The 12,682-nt window shown below is 43.0% G+C and overlaps 1 protein-coding gene across 2 annotated transcripts in view; it reads left to right on the forward strand.

Moving 5' to 3' along the window:
* uvrag (UV radiation resistance associated gene) overlaps window positions 1-12,682 on the forward strand; it is a 92,772-nt gene that overhangs the window by 13,851 nt on the left and 66,239 nt on the right. For both annotated transcript variants that reach the window (XM_040011201.1, XM_040011209.1), the window contains exons 7-8: window positions 6,332-6,437; window positions 10,471-10,597. In XM_040011201.1, coding sequence (XP_039867135.1) covers window positions 6,332-6,437; window positions 10,471-10,597 — 233 coding nt within the window. The remainder of the gene's footprint in view (window positions 1-6,331; window positions 6,438-10,470; window positions 10,598-12,682) is intronic.

Below are 12,682 nucleotides of genomic sequence, written 5' to 3' on the forward strand. Positions count from 1 at the left end.
TACCATCTCCACATTCACTGCCTCAAACTTAAATTGGCATTGCTTATTATTCATGATAACATCCTGTATAAGACGACGTGATAAGGTGGGATCGCCTCTGCTCATATTAGATTTTAAATTTGTTATTTTATTGCTGTAGTTATTCACAATTACTTATAAACGTTCCACCCGTGTAGATGTGAGACACCACCGGAGCAAGATCTCTACCCATTATATTATTTAAAACTTTCCACATCTTCTTGCTGTCCTTACTGGCCTCCTTGAGCTTAAGTTGATAATATTCTTTCTTCTTGCGCCTATTCAATTTAGTTACTTGATTTCTTGATTTCGCGATATCTTGCCCACTCTTCTGGGTTGATCCCTTCTATTTCCTCACACTGCTCTGTCTGCAGCTTCCACCTCTGTCAGTGTTTTTTTTGGCTTGGTGCACTCACATGCACATGATTTATTATTATTATGTACTATAACATGACTCATCAGACATGGTGCACTATTGTAGCCCCCACCCCCAATGGCATATAAGCATGTATGCTTAGTTTCTGGAGCTGTTTGATGATGAAGTGAGATGAAGGGTGGTGTTCACCTTTGCTCATCTAACTCGTGTGTGTGTGTGTGTGTGTGTGTCTTCAAACAGCAGTTGTGCATGTCCACTGCAAACACCCACAGTGTCGAGATCTGGCCCAGCTCTCTCCGGCTCTCCTTTCTGGCCCGGCGCAGCGTGTCTTTGTTAATGCTGTGTGTTAATGGAAATTGATGAGGGCGGCTTCACAGAGAGCTTGCTGATCTTGATAAATGGCGGTAATTTGTCAGCAGATTCATAGTGTGCTTTTTCGGCCTGGCTCCAGCACCCTTCGCTTGTGTGAGTAACATGTTGATGTGGGCTAGCCAACACAACACATCTCATATGGTGAGATGAAGAGGGAGCAAACAGATCATCAATCAGCAAACGCCTGTCTCTTTCAGTGAGGCTGTGATAGAGGGCAGGCCACATCCTACAAAGAGCAAGGCCCCTGTGTGGGTAGAAAAAAAATGTGACAGCTGTTCAACAAAGCTCCCCCCTTTATGTAGAGACTATTAATAAAGGTTCAGATATTCTTTGACCCCCCAAGTATGCTTCTCTGTCCTGGCAGAGCTTGTAAGTGGAATAATTATTTGGTAGGACAGGGTGGAAGCTTGTAGCTTGGTTTTAATTTTGATATCACCAACTCATGATTCTAATTGTTTTGCAGTTTAAACTTGTGTCACACTGAAGTAGTGTGAAGTGAGAGTGTGCACGTCGTGGTCCCTGCTCTCTGAAACCAGTTTAAAGAGTCATGCACTTGTAAACCCTGCTGGCCTTATGATGATGTGACACATGGTAAACATGGTTCTTGGAGCAGAACTTTTCACAGGTTAGCATAATGTCTCAAACGCCCAAAGCCTAAAAGGGAGGTTTTCTCTTCTTCTTGGTGGTCAGAGCCACATGTTGTCTCCTGACTTCCTTGCGTATGCTCGTACGTGGACTACATGTACGTACGGTGTGTGTCAACGGAAGCCGTGCAGCACAGTGTTGCTGAACTCAATGGGGGGGAGGGGCTCCGTGCCTTCAGAGACTGTTGAGGTGCTAATGCTTTCCTGCAGGCAGCCCCTGAGGTCAGCAAGCCTGCTGGTTGTTTCATTCCTCTGGAGCAACACGACCAATCGTTATTTCAGATATGCTGCGTGTGTCATTTTGTTTCAGTTATTTACCTCACTGCCTGTCCTCCAAAACACATCTTTCAGCCTGAGATTGCTTCCTCCAGAGATCCATGTTTCCAGTTTGTTTGCTGTTCCTGACGCTGCCCATTACTCGTCCGATTTTCTCTCACTGTCTGCAGCGTTACAGCCCCTCTGGTGTGTGCCTAGCATTGCAGGCTTTTATCTCAGCTTGTTGACGTAAGGATTACTCCTTCCACATGTACAGTACTAAGCTATAGTCTCTCTTTCTGTTTTCTGGCTTCTTAAACAAAAGAGTGCAAGCTTTGACTAACAGCGTTCGGACGTTTTAAAAAAGAAAAAGGCTAATTACACCAGCCTAAGTGAGCATAACTAATAATTTGACACTTTTAGAGTAAGACCAGCGTAAGGAGCCTACACTTGTGACTCATCACGGCAATCCAGCCTTCCAGAGTTGTCTAAATGCTTGACCCCTTTTTGACCCTTTCAAGACTAAACATATCTTTCCTCGAGATCTCTCTGGCTTCCCTGCATCTTTGTTGTAGCTCGTGTAAACATGGCTTATAGCAACAGATCCCCACAAAAACACCAGCCCGGAGCAGGAGAAGCACATACACGGGCTCGCCAAAGAAACTTCTCAGCAGTAATCTTATCTTTCAGTCCATGTGGATGGAGACAATGGAGAGGTGATGTGAATAGCAAGTAGTTAAATGTGTTGACATTCTTTCGCTGTGAGATATAGGCAGCGGCGAGAAGAGTTGTTTGCTGTGATTTTCCTATGTTGTGTTCTCTGTATTGTCCCTGGCAGAGGTGTGTAGTGGGATCTTACCCTCCATTTGTTGTTTTCAATGGGTTAATTGGGCGGCCCTGTTCACCCTGTGCTGGTTGCTAGAAATGAATGCAGCACAGTCGTTAATCTGTGGGCTTGTTTCCTTTGATCCAGGATTGTTTGACAAATGCATTGGGTACACTTACATGGGATAAACGGGTGGAAGTCTGGGCAGGCCACACAGTGAGTACTCCTTTACAGTCAGTGTAAAGCAGAAAGAAATGTGTTTGTCACACCACAGAAACGTGTTATCAACCACCCAGCCAAACACCCAAATATTTTTAAAAATTACAAAGTGTGAGGAAAAAATAGGTGATTTAAAAAAAATGTAAATTGTGAGAGAGAGAAAAGCCTGCTGAGAGGGTGCTGACTGACAGCTCTCACATAATCGACTGGATTCCCCCTGCAGGAGACTTTGAGGAGTTGCCCTCGGCGTAGATTTAATTGAACCACACAGGAAAGGAAACGAATCACAACATACATTTAGTCACTTTACATCTGTTTCTCCTTCTTGTGCCAGACTCCACTGTGGTCTCGTGTACCCAAAGGAAAGGAACCCTCTAGAGTCTGAGGTGTTGCTCTTGGGTTTTTTGCACGGTGTGACCATTTGTTGGCGCATCCACTCCTGGGAAGGCATTGTGTTAACATACACTCCCACACTCAAACTGCCAAAACCTCTGCTTTTATGGGAGTAGGCACACTTAATTATCAATTAACCGAGTGGATTTGATTAGCAGCACCTTGCTACTTCTCTCCCCTCTTAATTCCAGCGGGAGCAGTAAGGACGTACTACATTTTTCACAAACTGCTTCTGCGTAGTTTTTGTTAAATAAAGAATGACATCTTCTAAAATAATGTTGTTGTTCATCTGAGGTTGAATTTGTAATTTTAAGACCTATTTGTGCTCAGGTCATTTTGTTTTAGTGTTTCCTGATGAACGAAACCTGAAAGAATCAAGAGCAGCTCTACTACTTGATATTGTAAGAAACTGAAAGATCGCCTGCACATACAAATGATAGAAAACATTCAGCTAACTACAGCCACTGCATAGTGATGTCCTCTTTTCGAGTCGTCTGCCCGAGAAACAGAGCAGCACAAGGCCACCCTTGAAGTTTAGCTCTCACGTTCTTTCAGATGAGAAACGACATGTTCCCAGGTTCCTTCTTGTTTGCAAGCCAGATGACACATCTGTATTTGCTGATTCGTTCTCAGTCCTCATTTACAAAAGTGCAGATTCGGGACTACATCATGGCTGCAAATGTTTATTTCAATATAATCAGCAAAGGTAAATGAACAGAAAACAAAAGCTGCGTTGCACGGAGGCAGCCCCCCCCCCCCCCCCCCCCCCCAGTTTCCTTCCTGTTATCAAAAAATACTTAGCATTTATTGAATTTATTCTGTAAACCTTTACCCAGAGTTTCCAACAGTGCCTTCTTTTTTTTAATCAAAAAAATCTGGGTGCGAGTTTCATGCGACACCTCATCGTATCTAGAATCCAAGGAGCAGATGCTGTTGTTTGTCCGATGTTTATCATTACGAAGGGTTGAGCGCGGTGCCTCAGTCATAACTTCCTGCGTGTCCACAGCAGAGTTGTCAGGCATGAAAACAATGGCCACATGAGCTGGTGTTTGCTGGACAGTTAGTCGGATCTTAAAGAGACCCACTGAGAGCGTACAGTGTGAACACCCTCTGCCTCCCCTCTGCCGCAGTGATTGCTGTGCTTCAGACAGAGGCTCAGGGAGAGATAACGGAGCAGACATGCGTGAAAAGGAGAGAGGAGATAACAGCTCTCACCTGAGGGAACGCACTGCTATCACCTAAACAGATGAAGCTTTCACAACAGATTCATCCTGATCTTTCAAAAGACTATCAACAACTCTTATCACTGTCACCTCAGACAGATTAAAAAAAAATCTAAGAGTGTGGTTCCCCTGCAGGACAGCTACTTACAGCTCTATCTACATCATTATAGAAGCGTTTTTGTTGTTGTTTTGGTTCTTGAAGAAGTATATTTTCATTACAAAAAAGCCTCCCCGGTCTGAAATTATTATGCTTTATTCCTCATTTAGATGAAGAGACCTAGTGTCATTATTTCATGTGTAAGGCACTTGAACAGCATTTTCTATTTTTGTTTTCTTTTGTCTTTGAGCCAGAAGTTGCCTTATATGGATAAAAGGTTGCAGTGCTGATTTATCAGCTAATACTAGCAAGCTGCATTACTCCATTGTGTGTGCGCAATACTCAGACACACCTAACAGCTGATAAGAACTTAAGTTACAGTCTATTAAAACACAAAAATTTCACTCACCGAGGATGAAGCCCAAACCTCTTGGATGGTCTGTCCCGCACATTAAGCCATAATATTATTTAGATAAAAACACCATAAAAGAGACCAGCAACACACCCACAGTGACACTCGGTGACTCAAAGTACTGGATGAGGCCTGGATGCTGATTGGTTCCAATTGCCTATCCTGGGATACCTACCGTTCTGTGCAGCCACGCCCCTAAGTCCATTTTCTAGGACGGAGTTGCACTAAAAGCTGCACAAGGAGGCAAAAACAGTTCTTGCTACCAGGCCGTAAAACAGCTTTTTGAGTTGGTAGTTGTAACATTAGTAACATTGTTGTAACATCAACTCCCTTTTTTTGGAATCAGCTTAGAGGCCAGCGATTGCTAACATGAGAGCTGACAATCGATGCACTGCTCTTGGTGCACAAATCAAATAAAGTGAGTTGATGAGCTCTTTGTTACAATATATGACCCAAGTACTGGATCCCTACATCAAACCCAACCATGCTGGACGACTTCTAAGAGTGAGGCGAACCGTATGTAATTTCATTTTTAAGGGTCACTTTGTGTGCATGGAAATAGAACTGTAACCATTATAGTCCAATCATAGCTTATGGCATATGAACGCCACTGACACATTTTGCATGAAGCAGATGATTTAACACCAGAGTGACAGTTGGATTGCTAGCTGCCAGTTCCCACCATGTGGGATTTTCGTCTGTTGATGAGTTGTTGAGTCCCAGGGGTTGTGCTGAGGGGGTTTTTGTCTATCTTTGTGCGACTTGACGAAAACATTCTCCGAAGCTAAATGCTTCTGTGATCGATGGTCTAAATAATGTGCTTGCTTGTCATTTGTATACTGATGTTGCTGTTTCCTATTTCAGTGATGACAGCGACATGGAATTTGGACGTGGGCCTCCATCTTTGTGGTTTTAGTTAATTAGTGGGGCTGCTGAGGTTTCTCTCTGCTCTCTGACACGCTTGGGTTCAGGTCTATTGGAGCCGTTTGATCTCAGGCGGTATTGTTTCCATTATTAGACAATATTAGTGATTAAACTTTTGCGGTCGTATTTCTGTACTTTAGAACTTGACCCGTCTGTTCTCGCTGCTCTTTTTTTATTATTAGGAATGTTCTCAATATTGTTTATGTCCTTATTTAATGGCAGAACTATTCAATAGCTTTTACAGTTTAAGAGACTCAACAATTGGTCTGGAACAATGAAGGTCAACCCAAGTCAGAAAAAGAAACGGGGAGGGATGACAAACACACTGCACAATGAGTCTTCCCCACATGGGGACGATCATTATTCTTATTGTGCCCTACAAACAGTCGGTGTAAACATCCAAGCTAAAAAGAATGATTTGCTGGTGTAATCATAACTGACTCTCAACTTTTAGCCAGCCCATCAATTTAATGGTCTCCTGGAAACTCAGTTTCAGCGCTGAGTTGTTCTTGTGGTCTGATGTGTGGTTAAGATGATGTGGATGATGACTTTGTGTTCTACTCCCTCGGCAGGCTTCACACAGCCCAGAGAGCCATCAAACAGACCCAAGTCACAGTGCAGAAGATCGGGAAGGAGATCGAGGAGAAGCTAAGGACGACGGCGGCCTGCACAGAGCGGGTGAGCGTGGTCGCCCCTCGGCAACAAATTCCAGCTCATCAGCGACTGGTTTAGATGTTTTCAGTAGCTTGAAAGTTGGTGTGAAGTTTGTTTTCAGAGGAAGTACCATGTATAACACCACAACTGATGTGATCAGCGATAACGGAGTTTCTGGCCTCCACCAATAATAAACATCAGAATCGTGCTTGATACTTACAAGGATTTAAGAGCTTGTCTCACTCAAAGCTCCAAATGTAATTGTAACGTAAAGAAATGTGAGATCTGAAAATCCATCGATTGTGATTGTTTTGATAGCTCAGCTCCTCAGTGATGATGCCTGGGCCAAAATGCCTTGTTTATGTTTCCACCTCCTGTAATGTGCTCAAATATGCTAAAGAAGCGTATTTAACATATTTGGAATTGTCAGGCGCACAGCTGTGAAAACGCAGTACCGATCCCAGGTCTGACATTGTGTTTACTGTAAAAATTCACTTCAAAGGCATCCCCTCTCTTCTGGTGTTATACAAGCCCGGAGGCAATGATACTTTAGTATTTTTGTCCCCCAGGTAGGCGGCACAAAAAAGCATTTTCACTCACCATGCACGGTACAATTGTGGACAACTGGGCTGCTTTTGTGTCCAGTCCAGAGTGTGTATGTGTGCTGGTAGAAGATTTAAGCGATCTGAATGTCTGCTTAGTGAGCCTCTTTATACAGCTGTTACAGCTGTTGCTTTCTATCTTGCTGCTCCTCATGAGTTTTTGATATCCCTGATTTTTTTTTTTTTTTTTTTTTTTTTGTTCCTTTCCTTAGGCCTTCACCCTACTTATTAAGGCAGCCCCCTACTATAGCCTCAGCGTTCCCACAAAAACATTGAGGCTCCATTCTTTTCGCCACAAAGGATCCCTTTCAAGAACTTTTCTCTGATATTTCCCTCTCAGTGAAACATTCCTCAAACCCCTTTTCAGAGTTCAAATCTGCCAATAAATCACATAATCCTCATCTTCTACCTTTCTGTAAAAGCCCCCCCCCCCCCCCCCATCTTGGAGTGAGTGGAGCATTGTGTGATTCTTCTAAGGGCTTCCCACTTTGGAGAGCTCTGTACCATCTTTCTGTATGCGTCATGGTGAACATGCATCAAAGGGCGATGGAGTGGAGGCCACCTAGCCGAGCACATGCCCCTTTCACCCTCTCACCCACACTCTGCCATTAATCTGCTCAGTTATAACGCGCTCCCACCCCCCCCCCCCCCCCACGCCTGCTGCTTATTTACTCAGCTGACCCACTGCTGTTTGATGTTCAGTAGACATCAGACGGACCCTGCTGGTTAGGTACAGTCTTTCTCCCTCTCTGTCTCGCACACACACTCACACATCACAGCAACCCACTTGTTAATTCTGGTGCTCAGTGAAAGTGTAGGAGGCTCGTGGTTCGTGCCAAAGCCAGTTGTGGTTAACATGCAAGTGTCAGGGTGCGACACATTGGACAGATAGAGGCTCTATCAGTCATCTCTTTCCCCGTGTTTTCTCCACGGTACCCACAGGAAGAAAAAAATCTGTATCATATCTGTTTTTGCTCTGATCCAGGCTGCGATCTCTTATCTAAGTGAATGTGTGTGAGATGCCAAAGTCCCCGCTCCTCCCTCCCTAATCTTACATCATTATCAGTTCCCTGTTTGTGTCTTCCATCTCCTTATTACAAGTGTGTATGTGTATAGTTTTTTTTCTGTCTCAGCAACTGTGCTGCCCTCCTGAATCCCCCTAAATCCGTCTTCCTGTTTTGAATGGATCATTTTTCGCTGAGTGGTTTTGTCAGTCGCTGCTCTCTCCCCTTCATCTACTGTGCAAGTGCATCCATCAACCCCTATTTCTGTTCCTTATTAGATGATTAGGGTGAGCCCACTTCACACTCCTCTTTACCAGATAGAGAAATGAAGATGATGAAGGGACGCCGCTCGGAGAGGCTTAGATTACGACTAATGACCTGCGCTCTGATGGCGCTGGTGGGCAGGGATGTGGGGTGGAGAGGCGCCTCCTGGCAGGAGTTTTAATTCGGGGCGGTCACTCATCTCGAGTCGCTGGGCTTTATTGTGGTCTTTTGCTTCGGGTTATGTTTGAGGGTTTGTGTCCGTCTTCCTGTTTGCATGTTCTGAGACTTTCATGTGGCGTCTTACTCTTTAGCCTTTCTTACATTTTAATTGATGAACAAACCCACAGCTACAACTTCACATTCACGTTCTCCCAGCCGAATCCATGCACAAGCAATTTCCTCCAAATGTTGAGCGTACATATTTCTAACTTCCACTGCTGCCACTCATAACACATTCTTTCCTGAGACAACACTCAGATAATGTCACTGTCTGCATCAGTTTAAGAATGGCTTTGTGTTGACACCTGCATGACTACAAATCTGCTCAGGTTGCTGTTGGAGACAGCTGTTTCCTCAGCTTCCAGATAACTGTCCTGGCTCTATTTTATTCTCTTTTTCTATGTAATATCGCAGTAATAAAGCAATATCATATGGCAGAGTAGAGTTACGCAAACAGTCGAGAAATCAAAACACAGTATTAAAATAAACTGTGTAAAATTAAGTAAATATACATATATTTTCATTTTTCTCATTTTAATTAAAGTGTACTTGGATTCCATCCACCCAACCAGCCATGTTTGTGATTCAGTCATTGTTGAGCTGTATATTGTTACCAGTCTGTTACTGGGATCAGTTCAGTTTATTAGGAAGTAATATTAGGTAGTAATTTTCATCCAGAAGCTCAGGCGTCAGGCTACAGACATAGCTTCTAACCTTTAGTTTGACAGGGATAGCTGTTTAGAAGAAAATGGTTTGCTTGAGACAGAGGATGCACTCAGGGGCCGAACGGAGTCCCAGTATTAGATGAATTAAGTTAAACTGGGAGTCATGGAAAGCTATGACTTTCCATGACTCCAAGTGGGAAATATTAAACGAATAAATAAGAATTAGTTGACATTTGTTATTTTCACAGTATATCCTGCCTTTCTCCCATCACCCACAAACGCTTCCGGCAGATGGCTGCCCAGCTCCGAGCCTGGTTCTGCCGAGGGCTGCTTCTTCCTGTTGAAAGGGAGTTTTTCCTTCCCACTGTTACCAGTTGCTTGCTCACAGACTGGTTGTTGGGTTTTCTCTGTATTGTTGCAGGGTAGGTTTACATCCAAATATGTAAAGCACCTTGAGGCAACCGCTGTTGGGGTTTGTTGCTGTATAAACAAGATTGAATGTTTTCTCTTTCACAAGTGCAGAAAAACAGGTGAGTCAGGTTGCTGTCAATCAGTCACAGTCTGTGCACAGCTATGCAAACATGAGAAATAGGCCTTAGCAGCCACAATAAGTGAAAACACCTGTTTGTCTCTGTGTGTATAGACCTGTGAAGTTGGGTTTAGTAAGAGACAGAAGGAAATTGGAACAAACCAAAAACTTGCTCGGGCCGTTGTTTAAATGAAATAAATGGTAAGAGACATAATTACAAAACACACCTTCTTTCCCAGCTGTAACGATTTAAAAAGGAACAAATGACTGCATACGAGGACAGATGTGTTATGTAGATGATTTGTAAATTATATGCTCTATGTGAGAGGTGGCTGCCTGAAAGGGAGAAGACTTTATTCACTGTGGTTCTGGTGCAGGTTCGGCACCCGGCCTCATCTGCTCACCTCAGACCAGCTGTTTGAACGTGGAACTCAGTACTACTTACCTTGGAGCCGGCTGTTCCCATGACTTGGGCTCATTAGTAAACATTAACGATGATTCCAGGGCTCAGTAAGACGTTTTGAACACGCAAATCTTCCTTTCTGTGTTATCATTAGCTGTTGACAGTGCTTTCTGTTATTGCTAACAGTGAGCATTGGCTCAGTGGTTGTGCATTAAATCAGCGCGATATGGGATCAGCCTAAAAAACAGTGTTTGTTTTTGTGGGAGCTAGTAGGAATCTTGGGGTCTTTATAAAAGGTTGCTGTGACCACATGCTAAATATTTTCTTTCACTGTCTTTTTCTCTTTCCTTTCTGCCGCTTTGTGTGAGCAGAAGAAGGAGCGCGAGTGCATGCAGCTGCGTATAGCGGTCCTTCACAGTGAGCTGGAGCGGCAGAGGAAGGCACTCGGGAGGGAGAGAGACCTGCGACAGAAAGAGAGGGCACTGCTGCAGAAGAAAGGTAAACGGAATAGGTGGACATACTGCATATGCACCTGGGGAAAGTGTTAACACCACACCACCATGAATAAATCACCTTTTAATATTGTTTGATGCTATTGTGTGCACCGTTTAGTGGTCGCTTGCAGTAACTTGTGGGTGAAAACATGAACACACGAGCAATAAGAAAAATTAAAGGCACCGGGCTCAGTTTGGTCTTATATAAAAGTAACTTCAAATGATCGGTTATTCCCTCTGCAACTCATTTTGCTGTCTCCAGTGGTGCTGCGTCACTCAGATCCTGCTTGTGAAAGAAGACTTAATATAATGGTAAAAACATGTGCTCCCAATTCCAACGAAATCCCCAAATCTTTTCATGATAATCCACAGAAGGCTCTGCTGCAGCTACCAGTTGTAACGAGAACAGAATATAAAAGTAGTTCTGACAGTTTGACTATTTTGTGTAAATTGTGGTAAGCACAGGTCTAACCAGGACGGTTTGCGTGTTAATTTAGAACAATGGTGAGTTTGCTTTGGCTCACTCATGTAATAGCTGGGAGATGTTAGCCTGTCACTTACGTAGTGCAATTGGCACATTCAAACATATGAATTCACATCCACAATGCAAAAAACAAACAACAAAATAACAAGAATTTAGAAATACTGTAGCTGAACAGACAGATGGTTGTCTTTATTAGAAAATCCGCTGCTTGAATGTTAGTCTTATATTTAGCCAAATGCATTAATATAAAGTTGTTGACCAATATATAGATGTCAGTGTTTTTCTAAAAATACGTTTTGGTATCAAAAATCCAGCATTGGTCACACACAGCTTATGGAAATAAATTGCACATAATTTGCATTTCTTTAATAAAACAAATTACACCAATACTTCCAAATGTATTCTTTCAGTAATGTGACAGTTCTAGTTGTTGTTGAAAGAGAGAAAGTGAAGCTTGTTACCAAACTAATGGATTTTACACCCATGATTCCATAAATTCAGGTCCTGAAACGGTGTTAATAATTTGTCTTACACATATGAGACAGTTCTAAATGCGACATCTATAGAGAAATCTGCTCTTTTTAACGGCTCGGTCAAGGTTTCCATGTTGTCAGAGCAGCAGGCAGATCATTTTAGTATATTCCACAACGTGGTCTTGGTCCAGTCAGAAGATGGAGTTTCTTAACACAAGCAGATCTGCAGTACACAGATACTTCCTGTGGTTTGTGCTAAAGCAGAAGTGTTTGTGCAGTTGTCACTTAGTTAACCCTATGAAGTTTCCATCTTACAGATAGATATATCCATCTGTAGTCACATGTTCTGATGTAATGAGCCCAGTGCAACTTTTCACAATGAATTGACAGGATGCATCTTGATTTCTGTGTCCTTTAAGATCAGCTCGCTCTTTGGCAAAGACAGATCACTGAATCACCGATCTGAGGAAGTGATTAGCGTGAAGTCTGCACTCATACATACGCTGTCACATAATAAAAGAGCTCTAAGAGTGCTTCAGGGAGAGGTTGCCTTTGTGACACGATTCTGAAAAATGACCATTAATTCTCTTCCTCTTTGTCTGTCACCACTCTGTCTGCAGCCAAACGAACTCACGGCTCTGCTGCCTCGCAGCTCTATAGAGGCCTTTTTCCAGACGGGACAGGTGCTTATTAAAAAATAGAAGGAAAATTCCTTTAGCTGGTTAAAAAGAGAGGGGAAAATCTGGTCTTTTAGGATAAATTGAAATGCTATATGTAAAGACAGCCAGGCTGAAGTCTTGTTGCTTTTCCCAGACTCATAAGTCAAAATCCAAAAGCCATATGCTGCTGAGCTGTACTTCCAGCTTGTTGTTTAACTCCTCTAATCAGCCAGCAGACATTCATTTGTTTCAAGATTGGAAAAAAGTGTGCATTAATTACAGGACAGGATACTGTTGGAGACAGGTGTTTACAGTGCTTCGTACAGCAGCTGATTTTCTGTCTGATTATATTTGGATTGGCACCACAGTGTGTTTGTTTCATATGATCTCGTCTTTCACTTTTGAAACGCATATGATTCTATCAATCGCAGGCTAAATTTCATTTAGAAATTTCCCCGAGAAGCCCGTGAGAA

This window comes from Simochromis diagramma, unplaced genomic scaffold (genome assembly GCF_900408965.1).
Source record: "Simochromis diagramma unplaced genomic scaffold, fSimDia1.1 OVJJ01000123.1, whole genome shotgun sequence".
NCBI lineage: Eukaryota > Metazoa > Chordata > Actinopteri > Cichliformes > Cichlidae > Simochromis > Simochromis diagramma.